The sequence below is a fragment of the Nymphaea colorata genome, chromosome 3, assembly GCF_008831285.2.
Source record: "Nymphaea colorata isolate Beijing-Zhang1983 chromosome 3, ASM883128v2, whole genome shotgun sequence".
NCBI lineage: Eukaryota > Viridiplantae > Streptophyta > Magnoliopsida > Nymphaeales > Nymphaeaceae > Nymphaea > Nymphaea colorata.
This window is the reverse complement of record NC_045140.1, coordinates 10,398,809-10,416,562: the sequence shown is the minus strand read 5'-3', so window position 1 is coordinate 10,416,562 and position 17,754 is coordinate 10,398,809. Positions and strand designations below refer to the sequence as shown.

At 39.2% G+C, this 17,754-nt stretch overlaps 1 protein-coding gene across 1 annotated transcript; it reads right to left on the bottom strand.

The window, feature by feature from the left end:
* Positions 1 to 11,709: 11,709 nt before the first annotated feature.
* LOC116250303 (uncharacterized) lies at positions 11,710 to 12,453 on the bottom strand. Its single transcript, XM_031623938.1, has one exon. It carries the CDS (start codon positions 12,451 to 12,453, stop codon positions 11,710 to 11,712), a length of 744 nt encoding a protein of 247 aa, XP_031479798.1.
* Positions 12,454 to 17,754: the final 5,301 nt, after the last annotated feature.

Below are 17,754 nucleotides of genomic sequence, written 5' to 3'. Positions count from 1 at the left end.
CAGCTCACTCAGGGAAACTATCTTCTCTGGTAAACACTGTAAAAGATTGAATGAGCCAGAGAGAGAGAGAGAGAGAGCACACAAGCAATTACGTGGTTCGGTCAAGCTTGACCTACGTCCATGGAGTCTTTCCTTCTTTTACAATTCTGAAAAAGGAATCCTCTCTCACAACGACATAAATGTTAGAGAGGAAAGAAAGCTAAATACTAATTTTAGGCAGGTCTATCAAAATTCAATATGTTTGGATCTTGATTACAAATTTGAATTTCTTTCCATTTTCAACATCTTCATGCGTTGGAGCAGTAGTTGCTTTCCTTCTTTGAATGTCAATCATATTTCTTCCATATTTGGCTCATAATTCAAAATTTGATTTATGTTGCAAGATTGGCAAGGACATTGGATTAGCAACCTTATATCTAACATGCCCCTTCGATCCAATCTCCATTTCAAGGACGTTTAGCATTTCCTTGAGACAACGAAATCTTGGCCTTGGTAATGGTTTAGTGAAAATATCAGCTAATTGCTTTTCGGAACGAACATATCAGCTAATCTTGGCCTTGGTCTGTTGTTTGGTGGATTTAGAAGATATGATATTGTGTCCAATTTTTGTAACATAGCCACTAGTGGATCTTCGGTCGTCTGGACACCCGGACCAATCTGCGTCAGAATAAGCAGATAAGGTGAAAGAATTAGATCTTGATATCTGAAAGTCATACTACATGGTACTTTTAAGATATCGTAAAATTCTTTTGACCTGAGTCCAATGAGTTGAAGTCCGCTGGTGCATGAACTGACAAACTTTATTCACTGCGTAAGTAATACCCAGGAGTGTTAAAGTGACATACTGAAGTGCTCCTACGATTTGACGATACTGAGTTTCATTTTCTAATTTTTCACCATCGAGTTTCGATAGAGGAACATTTAGCGCATCCGGCATGAACAAGATTTTGCATTCTCCATGTTTGCTCCCCTTAAAATATCTTTGTTATATTTTCCCTGTGAGAAAAAAATTGTCTTTTTGAAGTGTTACTTCAATGCCCAAGAAGAAATGTAATTTTTCAAGATCTTTTATGGAGAAGGCTTGTCCAAAGCTATGTATAATCCTTTGAATTTCCTGAGGATTATTTCCTGTAATAATTATATTATCTACGTATATAAGTAAAAGGATGATTTTATCTTAGGTTTTTCTAACAAAGAGTGAAGTATCAACTAATGACTTTTTGAACCCATTTTCAAGAAGAAATCCTTTGAGTCTTTCAAACCAAGCCTGGGATGTTTGCTTTAAGCCATAAAGCGCCTTCTTGAGGTAGCACACTTGGTGAGAGGCTTTGTTGTATTCTCAAAAGCTGGTGGTTGAGTCATGAAAACTTTTTCCTTTAGAATCTCATAAAGAAAGGCATTGTTAACATCCACTTGATAGATGTTTGGACACAACAATAGAGAGGATGACCCTTATGGTGGTAGGTTTTATCATTAGACTATATGTGCCAGAATAAGCAATTCCTTCCATCTAGCTATAACCTTTGGCCACAAGTTTAGCTTTATAGCGAGCGATAGTCTCATCTGAGCATCGGTTGATTTTGAAAGCTCACTTACATCTGACTACATTAACTCCCTTAAGTGGTGTAACAAGGTTTCACGTTTGATTTTTGTAAAGGGCATCCATTTCACTTTGCATGGCTTTGATCCATTGTGGGTCTTTTAAAGCCTCCTCAAGATTTTTGATTCTCTTTTTTCTAGAGACGAAGCAGCCATATAAACCTTGGGTTGCCTAGTTCCATCTTGAGAACTTGTGATCATGGAGTGAGTCCTGTTTGAGACCTTAGTGGTGAGAGAAAGAGGAGATTGATCAATGACATTTTCTTGAATCCCTTGTTATGACTTTCATCAATTGAATTGATCGAATGGTTGTTTTGAGTCGGATCTTCTTCCCATGAATGTGGACGGGGTAATAATATATATTTGGATTGATTTGGACCAGATCCAGTTTTCGTAGAGTTGTCTTCTTTTTGCTTCTCAACTGGAGGCATGTCTAGATGATTGGAAATCCATTTTCCAATGTCTCTTTCAATGGTTGGAGAACCACATCCATGAAATAAGAAATTTGTTTCATTGAAAATAACATGTTTGCTAATAAAGACCATGTTAGTATTTGGATCTAAACATAGTGTATCCCTTATGACATGTCCTATAACTAAGAAAGGCACATGCATTGGATTTTGAAGAGAGTTTAGACTCTCTATATGGTACAACAAATGGATAGCATGTACATCCAAAAACTCGAAAATAATCATATTGAGGAGTAGCTTGGAAAACAATTTCAAATGAAGATTTATTTTCGAGTTCTGGACCAGACAATCGGTTGATGATGTGTACAACTGCCTTTATGAATCAATCCAAAAACGTTGAGGGAGAGAGGCATGGATCATCATACTTAACCCGGTCTCAACAACATGGTGATGTTTTCTCTCCACAATGCCATTTTGTTGAGACGTGTGAGGGCAAAAAAGTCATCTTGTTTTCCTATTTGTACTAAGGAAATTTGAGAAATCATTACTTATAAACTCGCTACCAGAATCGCTATGAAATTTTTTTATCTCATATCCCAATTGTTTTTCCACAAGCATCTTGAAATTTTGAAAGCATGATAGCGTGTCAGATTTTCTAACAAGAGGAAAAATTCAACTAAAACATGAGAAATCATCTACAATCAATAGATAATACTTGTAGCCTTCTCTAGACCATGTTGGGGTAGGGCCCCACAGATTGGCATGAAGTAAATGAAGATGATGAGTGCTATTACTTAAACTGAAATCAAATGGCAGACGGTGCATCTTAGCCAAAATACAACTAGAACAAAAATCAAGTTTACTATCATCCAAGGGCACATACTTATTTTTCTTAAGTAGATTCAATGTCTTCAAGTAAGAGTGACCTAGCTGTTGGTGCCAAAGATTGGCTGGAAGACTTCTAGAATGCTGCATAATAAGAACATGCTTGGATCCTTTGTTGTCTTCGTCAGTCCATATGTATATACCATCCTTAGTTTTCCCTTTGTGAAGTGTTGCCCCTGCCTGCAAATCTCTAACAACAAATTCATTAGCATCAAACTCTATCGAGCAATTGTTGTCTTTCGTAAAACGAAAAATAGATATAAGACAACATCCTTTAATGAAAAGAACGAGAGATTGAATTGAGAAATATGTTGTCGACGTGAGAAATCGGAGCCTTAGTGCCATTTCTTACAAGAACTCCTTCTCCACCTTGGTAATCGACTTTGTCTTCCATGGAGTCATCACTATGAGTAAGCCTGGGCACCGGGCCGGGCCGCCGCCGGGTACCCGGCCCAACTCAGGCCCGGGCCTTGAAAATGGTTTAACGGGCTTTTCTAATCGGGCCCGACCCGGCCCTGTAATTAACAGGTCAGGCTCGGGTTTAAAATACATGTTGTCGGGGGCCCGAAAATCCCGGTTACTTAATTTTTTTTTAAAATATGTTAGGGTTTCTTCAACTTCCATTCTTTCTCTCCCATTTGAAACTTCGAGCCGTCGACCATCGTTCATTCAGCGCTGCAACTGCCTGAGCCTCCTCTGCTTTCGATTCTCCGAGTCCCTGTCGCCAATCACCCATCGAGGCTAGAAAAATTTTGCATAGTATCCTCAATCCACTGCCCTCTGACTGTCCTCGACTCCCCACCACCCTTCTATGTGTGAAGGTGAGAGAGGGAGAGAGATTGATTCAAGAGGAAGCCTCGCTGCCACCTCGAACAACCTCCATTCTGTTTGTCCCTGAGAAGTTGCTGCCATCGTCTACTTGAGGCTTGTATCCTTCGCTTACCTCCCCACTCTAATTGATGGGTGAGACTAACCGAGTGCAAAGGGAGTGTGGGAAGAGGGAAATTAAAAGGAGGGGGAAGGGAAAAGAGGGAGGGCGCAGAGCAACGGAAGAAGGAAGGAGGCACGACACCCTTTCCTGCCTCTCATTCCCTTGAGCATTGGATCTGTTCATCACCGTTCCGCTGCTGCGATACCTCTTCTCCCTTCATTTTCCTCCCTTCCTCTTCTTCCCTCTCTCTCGCTAGCTCTCCTGCGACTTCTCAGAAAAAACCCAGCCCCAGAAAGCAAGACCCAGCCCCCCAATAATCGGGCCGGGCAGGGCCTCGGGCATACACGAAAGCCCGAGGCCCGATAATACAAAAGCCCAGCCCGGCCCCGTAAGGAATGGGCCGGGTCTCGGGCTAGCCTGATGGCTTTAACGTGCTTGCATTTGGACATTTTTTTCGGGCTGGGCCAGGATGGCCCGGCCCGATGCCCAGCCCTAACTATGAGTCAGATGGTGGGTCACACAACTATCAAGGTACTAGGCATTGTCGTGTCCTCCATTCAAAGCCATGACCATAAAGGCCTTAGGTATGTCATAGCACGTCCCCGTAGTATGATTTCTGCACCCACAAAATTGACATGTAACCTGTTGATTTTTAGAATTCTTTTGCTCTAGAGAGCTTCGTCCAGCAGGGTAAGAGTTCCTTCCACGGCTACGGCCACCACGACCATTACAACCACTATTTTCCCCATGGCTGCCATAGTTTCCATGACCACCATAGCCTCCTTATTGAGTGAAAAAAGTTGTTGCTAAAGACTCAACTTGGGCAGGATTTTTAGGAGCAAGCAATTGAAGTTAATGCTCTTGATTGAGTAAGAGATCATGTAACTCAGAAAAAATGGGTAGTATTTTGGACATGGTGACTGTAGTAATAAATCTCTCATACTCACTTGACAAACCGTTGAGAGTATGCAAAACCAGATCTGAATCAGATACAATTTCATTCACAACTAGAAGTGAATCAACCAAAAACCTCACGTGGTTGAGATATTCTAACATACTTTTATTATTCTTTTTGGCATTTTGCAAATTCCTCTTTAACTGAAGAATACAAATATTTGAATGAGATGCATGGGCCTTAGCCAGGGCCACCCAGGCTTCACGAGCTGTGTCATAGGAGATACTTTGAGTGAGTATAGATTCAGTAACAGTTGGCAATATCCAGCTCAACGCAAGCTGGTTGGAGCGCTTCCATTTGATGTACTCTAGATTTATTTTTGTGGAATTATCATTCAGTTTTTCCGGTGGTGGAGTGAAAGAGCCATCAACATACCTCAATAAATCTTGGCTATACATGGCACTACGGTGTTGCGATTTCCAGAGAAGATAGTTGTTTTCGTCCAGCTTGACAGATACGAGGCTTGCAATAGCATTCCATTGAGGATTGACGGTTGCCATGGTAGATTGCTGAAGCAAACCTGGCTCTGATACTATGTAAAAAATTGAATGAGAGAGAGAGAGAGAGAGGAAACAAGAGAGAAAGATAGAGAGTGAGCACACAAGCAATTACGTGGTTCAGTCGAGCTCGACCTACGTCCATGGAGTCTTTCCTTCCTTTACAATTCTGAAGAAGGAATCCTCTCCCACAACGACAAAAATGTTAGAGAGGAAAGAAAGCTAAATACTAATTTCAGGCTGGTCTATCAAGATCCAATATTTTTGGTTCTTGATTACAAATTTGAATTTCTTTCCCTTTTGAATAGATCTTGACATCGTCATGCGTTGGAGCATTAGTTGCTTCCCTTCACTGAACGTCAATCATATTTCTTCCATATTTGGCTTGTAATTCAAAATTTGTTTTACATTGCAAATTTGGCGAGGATGTTGGATCGACAACCTTATCGCTAACAGACACAAGTTTTAGGCCTGATCGAGTCAGGACATGACTGACTTTATCAATGGAGAAACACCCATGCTTGACAAATATGTTTCTAGTGACAGTAATGCAAGAGATGCTGCTGAAACTGAGTGACTTCTAAATCCAAACTTCATTGCCTGGTGCAAGTTGGATAGGCTCTTAAGAAGCTGAATCATTGGAACCTTGGCCAAAGAAAACTGACTTGTCATTGGTCTCCAAACATCTAGACAGATATGCGAGACGTTAACAAGTTGCTTTGCTCATGAGTCACAGGAGTGTGAGATGCTTCTAATGCTGAAACTTCAGCTAAACAGAAAAGGACCTCTTACTATTGTTGAGTGCACTAGCAAATTCAAAAATATATGTGATGAACTCGGAGCTATTGGAAAGCCTATTTCTGATAATTAAAGTGTTCTGGTTGTCCACTGGTCTTAGAGCAGAATATGAGGCCTTAAGAACCGCATTGACGAGGCCTCCATCTCCTCCTTTTCTTGAAGTCATTGCCCTTCTTGAAAGCCATGAGATCGTAAGAAATATGTATGGTGATCCTGTTGGGGCATAAGTTGCTTTTGTTAATCAACGTGCCCAATACCAGCAACACAAAGGAAATAGGAACCAAAATTTCAGCTCCAAGGGGCATCAATTCCAGCAAACTAGTCAAGGAACACGAATTAACAATGGCAGTAAAAATAAAGGAAGCGGAAATTCCAACAGGCTTAACTCGTCTCAAGAAAAGGGTGCTATTTGTCATATTTGTAACAAGAAAAATCACACTCTGCTTAATTGTTGGCACCAGTTCAATCTAGCCTTTTAGCCATAGCAAGTTCCTCAAGTGCTCGCAACAATGAAGATCGTTGATGGGCGAGACTGTTAGTGGTTCCCTGATACTCGGGCATCTGCCCATGTCACCTCTGACCCAGGTAAACTCAACTCTCTATCTAAATACTATAGAACTGAATATGTTATGGTGGTTAATGGACAAAAACTAGATAATACTCAAGTCGGAACAGCCATAGTTCACAATGGGCAGAATTCCCTTACTCTCAAGAATGTTCTTGTCGTTCCTCAGATTAAGAAAAACCTCATTTATGTTAGTTAATTGACTGCTGATATGCCATATATGTTTGAGTTTTCAACTAACAATTTTCTTGTAAAGGAGAAGAGGAGTCAACAGATAGTGGCCAGTGGAAATAGACAGGATGGTCTTTATGCAATAAAACATGAGGGGATGGGTTCATGGCATGGAAAGGATCATGATGCATTATTCTCAAACAGATTTAAAGCAGCAAATAAACAAGTGTGGCACCACTGCCTTCTCCACATTAACAAGTAGGTAGTAGATTTTCTAGTTAATAACAGGACCATTCAAGTTGTTGGCCCTTCCAGTAGAAGTTTCATTTGCCCAAATTGTCAGTTAGAAAAAGCTTGTCGTTTACCATATTTGTCAATTAATGATCACTGTTCTGAATCTATTTGCCAAGCTTACTGTGAAATATGGAAGCTAGCCCCGTTACTATTGCTCACCAGCATAGAGATTATGCATTATTTATTGATGAAGCAACTCGGTTCATTTGGCTTTATCCCATGTGGCTCAAATCAAATTTCTTTGAAATATTAATGAATTTTCATAAATTTGTCAAAAATCAGTTTGACAAACATATAAAAGTTTTTCAAACAGATGAGGGTGGAGAATTTAACAGTATAATTTAAAGGTGTGACCAAAAATTCCTCCATAAAATGGCATGGCCGAGAACCATAGTTGAACTAGGCCTAGGTATGATGTTTTATAGTTAAAGCCAAGCCCAAAGTATTTGCTTGCTCTTGCCGTCGTTTTTGAACCCAAATCTATCAATGAAGCCTTACAACACCTAGGTTGGGTTAAGGCCATCGAAGAGGAAATGGCAGCTTTAGAATAATGCCAAACGTGGACTCTTGTGCCTCGAACGTCTGATATGAATGTTGTCTCAACCGAATGGGTGTTTAGAACAACGTTGAAGAGTGATGGAACATTGGATCGGCCAAAGGCAAGACTGGTTGCTCGTGGCTTCAACTAGATTCCAGGCAATAGATTTTTTGGAGTCATTCTTGCCGGTCATTAAATCAACCACTATTTGAATTGTTTTAACTATCACCCTCTCTAGAAATTGGGAGGTGAGACAGTTAGATGTAAAGAAGGCCTTCTTACATGGAGAATTACACGAAACTGTCTAGGTTGAGCAGCCGTAGGGATTTGAGGATTCTTCCAAACCAAATCACATAGGTAAACTCCATAACGCTCTCTACAGTCTTCAAAAATATCTAAGAGCATGGTATGACCTCTTTGAATTCTTTTTATTATCTAAAGGACCTTTCTCAAGTATATCCGATTCATCTCTCTATGCTTGTCACCATCATCACTTCACTATTATTTTACTATTATATGTGGGTGATATTATATTGACAGGCAGCAATACTGATTTTATGCAAGAGTTAATTATTGAAACACATAAGGAATTTTTTATGAGAGATTTGGGCATAATTCATCACCTTCGTGGGATTGTGGTTCTTCAAACTCCTACCGGACTGTTTCTCAAACAAAGGTGACATGCTTATAGTCTTTTGGAACAGGTCAATATGAAGCATGTATGCCTATAGTCACTCCACTCATTCAAAATTTTTGGGCTCTAGCGGAAGATCCATTATTTGCCAATCCTACCTTTTTTCGCAGCCTTGTGGGAGGACTACAATATCTCACCTTCACCTGTCCCGATATCTCCTTTAGTGTGAACTTTATTAGCCAATGCATGCAAAAACCCACACAGAGTCATTTCATGTTGGTCAAGTGGATTCTTAGATACATTCAAGGAACCATTGATCTTGGTTGCATGCTCTTCCCTCGGACAAGCCTTGCCTTCTCTGACTCTGATGGGCAGGATGTTAGGACACTCAATGATCAACCACTGGATTTTGTACATTCATAAGGACTAATTGCATATCTTGGGCAGCAAAAAAGCAACCAATAGTGGCTAGATCGACGACCAAAGCTGAGTATAAATCTCTGGCTTCAGCTACTGCAGAGCTTACAGGGCTATCTTTCATTATCAAAGACCTTGGCATCCGCATTTCAGAACCCCCAGAATTATATTGTGACAATATGTCGGCACTACAGTTCTCTATAAAGTCAGTTTTTCATTCACCAATAAAACATGTAGCTATTGACTATCATTTCTTATGAGAAAAAATTGCCTTGAGCTCTTTAACTACTCATTACATTCCTTCATGCAGATATATTCACCAAAGCTCTCACTAGATCTGTTATGGAACTTCTTTGAGGCAAACTGAGTGTCACCAGTCCGCCGCCCAAGTTGAAAGGGTAGGGTAGTATTAGTGTGTGCTTGAAGTAAAGAGCTTGCTAGGGGGTAAGGCCCCCTACCTTTATTCCAACAAAATGGATATATACAAGGGAAGGCCAAAACAGACTTCAACTATAAACACAAAGGATTGACCCAACCCTTCACCAAAAAATGAGGACAAACATATCCTATAAGCAATGCATATACATTTTCAAGTCAGCAAAATAATCATGAGGATCACTGGCATGCTCCATAACCAACCATCCTATGTCAACTGCCGCAGCCCCCTGCTCTACAAAAATACACATGTGAAATTGATGAAGACACCCAGTCCAGCTAGAATTTAGCCTTCTTCCTTCCAGTTATTGTCTAGTTTTCCTTACCCAATCTTTAACGAGGGAAACAATAACATAGTCACCACCGTAATCTTTATGGAATCTGAGAATGCATTCCAGGACTGCCATTTCTCCTTCGTGAATTCTTCCACGAGCATTGATAATGACCACACAACCCATTTGGCCATTTTCCACATAGTTTAATCCAGCTATTTTCGGTCCATGCCTAGTAGAAGCTCTAACAATGTTGATTAACATCCCTTCTCTATTAGATCTAATGGTGTGCACACTATGGAGACCAGTTTTCAGCCAAACCCTCAGCTTAATATCAGTGTTAGTAGTCCACTTGATAGAGGAAAAGCTATTCATGCAGCTCCTCCAAACATCTCTTTTGAATCTACCAACCTGTGGTTGAAGACTGTCATGGAGACATTTATTATGGAGGCACCACAAATTCCAACAAACAATTAAAAAGGTCATCCTCCAGCACTGACGTCTTCACTTCTCCGTTATCCTAGCTTGAAGCCATCACTTGAACGCCTCTGCAATTGCACCTTGGGGAAATTTCACTCTATTGAACTTTGCAGCAATGTACCTCCAAACTTCCTTTGCAACTTTGCAATTAATTAAGACATAGGCATTTGTCTCCTTAGCACAATGACAAAAAGAACAACTATTAGCAAGATGAATCCTAGTCTTTTGAATCCTATCGAGAGTGGGCAGTCTGCCTTTACAAGCAATGTATGAGTGCCAGCAGCTCTTAGCAGGGGCGTAGCTAACCTATATCTTCCTCGACCACCACTCCTTAACACCCTGACTGTGACATTTATTAAATATCTCACTGCCTTGAAGCTTGCCTTGCCATCATCACTCCAAACTAAAATATCCTCTGTATCCCTTATCCTAACGTTGGCAGGGGACACTCCAAGATGCACAGCGAAGGCAAAGGATGGACTTTCTTGATTGGTACGAGTTTGTTGTCTAATGCTGATATTAACATCACTACACAACAACATATAATCATTACCATCAATCCTATTGATAAGAACTACCAACGATCAATCCAAATTCTGATCTTTTCTTCATTCCCAACTTTCCATTCTACTTTGTTTTGTATCCAACTCCAACCCCATTGCAGTCTTTTCCTGCCCCATCTTTGATTAGGGGATCTCTTGAGTCTCCAAAAAGACTATGAGAACTAAATATTTTTTCCTCAAAAAGGTTAACCCAGGGGTCCCTGCTACTCAACATCCGACAACACCTGTTGGCAAGCATCACTCTGTTGACATCCTCTAGCCTTCTGATGCCAACTCCTCCTTCCTCTAGAGGCAAACACAATCGCTCCCATTTGATTAGATGGATGTGTCCAGAGCCGTCTTCCTTATTACACAAGAATTTGATACAAGCTTGTTTGATTCTCTTCAAGAAAATCTTAGGCAATCTAAAGGCCATCATCCAATAGTAAGACAAGGTAATCAACACACATCGTATGAGGCAAAGCTGGCCTCTGCTTGCTTCTGACTCCCTATGAGCCATTTGACGACCTGACAGGAGGGTCGGCGGGACATGGGAGCCTCCGCTCATGCATCGGTTTACCGAACCCGCTATTCCACTTCCTTCTATATATATCTTAATATCTAGATGAGTCAGGGCTTCTGTGAGGGCTTTCATTTGCGAGTGAGTGGAAAGTCAACTTTTTGACCTGCATAAGACAAAACTCTTGCCTTCCAACCAGCCAACCTCTTTTCCACCTTAGTGAGGAGTGGAAAGCAAATAGTTTCCGTAAGATTGCCCAAGAATAATGGCAATCCGAGATACTCTGAAGGGAGGCTGTCATTAGACTAGTGTAAAATACCCCGAATTTTCCACATGTGGCAATCAACCATGGTTCTCGCAAAAATCTCAGACTTGTGCTGTTTCACCTTCATGCCATCCAAGCATTCAAAATCCTGCAAAATCACCTTAATAGTAGTAATAGTTCTCTTGGTGGCCTTAACCACCATAATGATATTGTTAGCAAATAACATAGCACATCCATTAGGCCTCACACACCTGATTTTTGGAATAAGGATGTTTTTGCTAATTGTTCCCTTGATGAGCCGACGATTAAACATTTCCATAACAATAAGAAAGAGATAGGGGGCAAAGGGTCACCTTGTTGCAGGCCGCACATCCTATCAAATTTCTCTCCCATCCTGCCATTCACAAGTACAACATAAGACATAGAGGATACACACTGCATGACTCTATCAATCCATCTAAAATGAAGTCCCAAAAACTGCATGCTATTGGCCAAAAAGACCTAGGAGACCCTATCATGAGCTTTCATCAAATCAAGTTTGAGGCAACAATCTCCTTTGTCCCAAAACTCCTTAGAATTTATGGTCTCATTCACCCACATGATGTTGTCATGGATGTGTTTCCCTTTCAAAAAGGCAGCTTGGTTAACATTGATAATACGACTAAGGATGCCCCTCATTCTGTTAACAATAACCTTTGCTATGGTCTTATAAATAGTGTTGCATAAGGAGATGAGCCTGAAATCTTCGACTTTCTTAGAGTTAACTTTCTTAGGAATGAGGCAAATCATAGTTCCATTGATACTCCTCACCATTTTCCCAGACGAGAAAAAATCTTGCACAACACTCACCACTTCAGTCTTAACCATCACCCAACACTCCTGCAAGAAATAATTAGAAAAACCATTCGCGCCAACTGCACTGCCCTTATCTAAACTCCACACTCCTTCCGTCATCTCCTCCTCCGAGATAGGCTGTAAAAGCTGTGAATTTTCAGACTCAGTGACCCTAACTGTGTTTTCAATACCGTCAAACAAATTCCCTTGCACTTCATCCCTAGCTAGGACTTTTTTAAAGTAATCCATGCATACTTCAAGAATCTGCGAGCTTTGGACATATTCTATCCCATCACATTCAAGGCTTCTAATCTTATGTTTAGCTTGTCTAGTTTTAGCCATCACATGAAAGACAACTGTGTTTTTATCACCCTCTGTAAGCCAGCGCATACGAGCTCTTTGCTTCCACATTACCTCTTCCATGAGGAGGGCCTGAGAAAGCCGCTACCTAACCCTGTGTTCATCATCTAGTGCACCTTCAATCCCTTGTTCCACAAGATCCCTGTAGCCCTCCAAGCTAGCTTGAAGATTAGCAATGTTATTATGAGGTCGCCAAAAGAATTCTTATTCCATTCTAATACTACCATTCCCAGTCGATTCAGTTTGATAAGGAGACGCAACATGGGGCATCCTCTGACAACAGCTCTCCAAGCTTCCAACATCACTGCCTTGCCTTTTTGGTCCATCAACCAAGACTTAAATAATCTAAACGGCTTTTTACCCCTGTGATCATCGCTAGCATCCCTGATCTGGTTGATAAGCGCATAATGGTCTGAAATTACATACATCTAAACCTTAAGGCTGCCCTCTCCTCCAAATCTAGTTTTCCACTCATCATTCAGCAGGCACCAATCCAGTTTGCATTGCACTGAGTTTTGACCTTGTGTATGGTTTGACCACTTGAACGTCTAATTGCTGTCTTCAACCTCCTTTAACCTGCAAGCATATATGAAATGACTAAAAGATAAGTAGGAGCTAGCTGAAGGTGCTGAGCCTGATTTGTTACAACTGCTTAACATGACGTTAAAATCGCCAATAAGCAAAATCGGCCCTTTAACTCTAGACACAAGAGCCTCAAGTTGGTAGAAACTTTGTAGTCTTTCCCCAAATCTTGGTGGCAGATATACACCAAACACAACAAAAACTTTATTGTCCACTAATCAAAGGAAAGAGACACCAACTCAGTTCTGGTCAGCCACCACATGGGAAGCTTCCATCTCCTCCTCATTCCACATGCACAAGATTCTAACAACACCATCAGGCCCCTCGGCATTAGTCACATATCTATATATGTGATATCTTGCCATGATCAACTTCACCCTGTGGGTGATAATCATCGAGTCCAGTACAAAACCAATTGAGGGTTTGAACTTGTTGAAGATAAGGCTCAATTCATGTTGTGCAGGCCTCTTAGCAAGGCCTCTGATATTCCAACTAAAGATTTTCATGGGCAGGAGGTGTCAGTACCTCACTAGCAGTACCATCAGTCACGAGGACGATGTCATTCCCATTTCTTGCATTACCCTCTACTTGAGGGAGTTCCATAAATGTAGGGTGCATATTATCATTCACCTTTTTCGTTTTCTTGGAGCCATTACAGTTATGCGCAAGGGCCTCTTACAAGTTAAAATTTTTGTCAAGAGACTGACCTTTCTTCCCCTTGCTAGCAAACCTTGTAGACTTTCGGGTCCCCCTCTGCCTATCTTCAGCTATCTCCCCTTGTCTACCTGCAATGGCTGAAGCCTGTTCGGGCTTTCCCTGCTTAGACAAGTCACCATCCTTCCCCTTGACTGGCATGGAGTCCTTGGACCCAGTTGTGAACCTGAACCTTGATGGGCCAGCTTGGTCACTAGCGCTATTACTTGCCAGCTTTTTAATATTGAAAAAGGGATTGGACAACCGGCTTTCAGTGCTCTCAATCTTGGTTCCCTCTCCCTTCCCATTTGTATAGTTTTTTTTTCCTTTCATCCCTCTTTTATTATACGTCTTGCAATGAGTATCTCTAGCCCTCTTTACCTCCTTCTACTAACTAGAGGAGGCATTCCCATCTCTACCACCACAAGGTAGATTAGTACCCATATCACGATTATGTTGAGTGCCATTTCCTTCAACTTCATGTAATTGGTTGCTAAGGGCTGCAAATCTATTAGCATGAAGTCTCCAATTGTCGAGGTCACTTCTTTGAATGCCTCCTCTAGCTTTTTTAGGCACTAATACCTTTTTCCAGACCTGCTCCTCTGCAATGAGGTTCGAGGCTGTCCCTCTATTCTTGCACACATCCTCATAGTGCAAGGTTGTGCCACACACATGGCGGAGCCTAATTTTAGATTCATAGAGCACGTCTTGTACTAGCTTGGTTTCCCTTACTTCTAACTTGATTTTGGGCACAGGTTGAAAGTTGAGAGGAACTTCAATACACAATCTCGTGAAGCCAATCTTATCCCTATGCAAAGTACATTCATCTGCTCTAACAAAGGATGCTCCCACACCCTGTGCTATGGCTTTAGAACTATAAGAGTTCTAAAACAACACCGAAAGTTGAGGCAAACGAATCCATAGAGGAATAGATTTCTCTTCATGCACACGTAACTCACATCCTAGCTTCCACCAACTAGAAATAAGAAAATGGCCCCCAACAACCCATTTTTTGCACAAAATCTCCATGAGCTCTTCCTCAGAACTCACCCGTACCAAAAATCACCCATTCCCAATGACAGAAAACTTTGGACAGACAATGTTCACCCAAAGCTTACGTAAGGTCTGAAATACATACCGGTAATCCGTGCTTGTGCTTGATCGTTCTCCGTAGAATCCAGACATAGCTGCAAAACGGTATATGTCCTCCATTTTCTGGTACGCTTCAATAGGGAACACCACCGTAGGTTCATCTCCATGATTTTTTCTTATTTCGTTGAGTTAATTGAAATAATTTGTGTCACATTCGTAAAAAGAATGTTCAATGATATATCAGATAATTTATTAGACCTCTTATCTTTATTACAATATTTTTTTTTACATAAAATTGTATAATTACTCCAATGATATATAAAATAGTTTATTAAATCAAACAATTTGTTGTTTTCCTACTAAGTTAGGCTTTTGTTTTCAAGTTGATGAATTATGTGTTATATATAAAATACCTAAGACTTTTGAATAAATTATATGATTATATAAAATAATTTATTTGATTGATTAAATAAGTAAATTAATAATTTGATATATTTTTTTATGTGTTTAGTAGATTTTTGATATTAAACATATTTATTTGAAACAGTGAAGATGCTTTCAACTTAAAATGAATATCATAATGCGTTTGAGATTTCTATTTATTATAAAACATATTTTTTATATGATTTCTATATTTTTCCACAAGTTTTCCATATGATTTGTTTTTTCATAAGTTATTCATATGACATTTCATACTTTTTTCGTATCAATTGTGCATATTGAACATTGATTTGATTATTTTTAAATAATAACATATTTTGATGAAGTAAACTATTATTTAATGATATCACTTATTGAAAATTATTAAATCAAGTGACCTATATTATTTCTCATTTAAGAAAGATACTGTTTAATGTTTTTTTTTAATTTCATTGAGTTAATTAAAAGACTTTTGCTTTATATCTGTAAAAATAGTGTTTCAATGATGTCAAACATTCATTCTTCCACATCCTCACTAACTTTTTGGATTAGCCCTCTTAGCTTTATTGCAATAAGTGTTCTTTTACATAAATTTGTATTATTTAATCAAATCACATAATTTATTAAATCAAATATTGTTTTTCTACTAGTTAAAGGTTTTTGTTTTTAAATTTGTGAATTATGTATTGTATATCAAATACCTACGGCTTTTGGACATATTATATGATTATACAAAATAATTTAATTAATTAATTAAATAAATAATTGATAATTTGATAAATAAAACTTTTAAATACTTTAAGTTAAATGGTGTATATGGTAACTATTTGACTATTATTATATGCAATTTCATGGAATTCATTACCTCTTAATCAGATTATACGTTCATATACAATTCATATTCTTATTCAATTAGAACTTTAAGTTGGTGGCCCAACCCTTCATAGGTCTCAACTTCAAAACGTGGGGACACCAACTCAAAGATCGGATTCAAATTTCAGTGTTTCGGATATCAACTCACGGATTCAGATTTTGAATTCGCATATCAACTCATGGTTTGGATTCGGATATCAAGCTGTAATTCGGATTCAGATATCAACTCAGGATTCAGATATACAGTTAAGTATCCGATCAGATATTTACTTAAAACTGAATCCGAATCTGTATCTGATCAGATAAGATGGTTGAGTATCCGATCAGATATTTACTTAAAACCGAATCCGAATATGATTGGATGTTATTTCTTAAATCCGAATCCGATCTGATTTTCTTATTTGGATATTAAATTGCTTACCTATTGGATTTTTTAAAGGCTTTTCGAACAGATATCCGATCCGAATCCGGTCCGTTGACATTCCTAATTGCAAGGGGTTGACAATAACCAAAATGTCCTCATTAATATACAAAAAAGAAACTTTTCACAAGGGTAAAAAAGGATTATAAGAAAAAAAGTCTAAAATGTCTTGTACTTTAAAAAAAATTTCAAAAATGCCACAATCTCCCTTTTTGTGTATATTTGTTGCATCTACAGTGGTGTGCATGCAACTCAATCTAGTGGCAAGGGCCTTCAGGCACACCTACACCACCACATTCTACCCAGCCTTTAAATACTCTTGATGTCAATTCCATGACAATCATGAATAAGTAATGGGACAAGAGATCACCTTTTTTGTGATCAAGAAATGTTCACTTTTCTCTCCATTAATCAACATTGAGAAGGTGAAAGGCTTATCAAAGTCATTATTTTGCTTACCCAACTCAGATGAAAGCCCATGTTAAGCATACTGTTTTTCAGGAAGGTCCATGAGATGAGACCCTTTCTTACGCGTTTGAGAGGTGAAGTTTGAGACACGCCACTTTTCGCTTCCTGCTACCGATCCATTCCACCATGTATTGAGCCATCACAAATTGGTCATGGATTTGTCTATCACTGAGGAGATTTAATTTCCATATTTTGAAAAGAATAAGTCTTTTAAAATAAATTTCGTTGTTTATGCCAAAAACAAGTTATTATGTTGATTTGCAATTATTGTAATGAAATCAGCAACTAAGTAATAATCTTCTTTTACTACAGCATGATTTAAGAGATGATGAATCCAAAATTTTGGAAGCCCATTAGAAGGTGTGATCGTGAAGTTGGAGCCCATATGTGAATTTGTCACTTGTAGCGTTTGTCTTCATTCAAACTGAATATGCCATTGTTTCATCAAATAAATTTGTTTTTAATAACACAAGTCAATTGAAGGAAAATCATGCCTGGTTAATGAAGCAAAACTCAGGCATGCCTTTCCATAAAATACAAAAGTTGGTGCTGCTTTTTCCATTATTGCCAGATTTTTACATCTTTTCTTGGAAAATTTATTTTGCAGAATATTTTATAAAATTTGTTTAAGCGATCAAGACAAAAACTTTAAGGAGAAAGAACAGATATGCTAATTGTTGGATTGAAAATCATGTTGGGATCATTTGACGGTCCAATCCACAAGAACAATTTCGACAATTCAAGCCAAAGTAGGTCGTATCTACTTGACTCATTTTCAGGCACATTTCTTCATGAAAGCATAC

What these genes read in the sequence shown, in the direction of transcription:
- LOC116250303 (XM_031623938.1), bottom strand. Translation starts at nt 12,453, where the DNA reads ATGTGGAAGCAAAGAGCTCGTATGCGCTGGCTTACAGAGGGTGATAAA.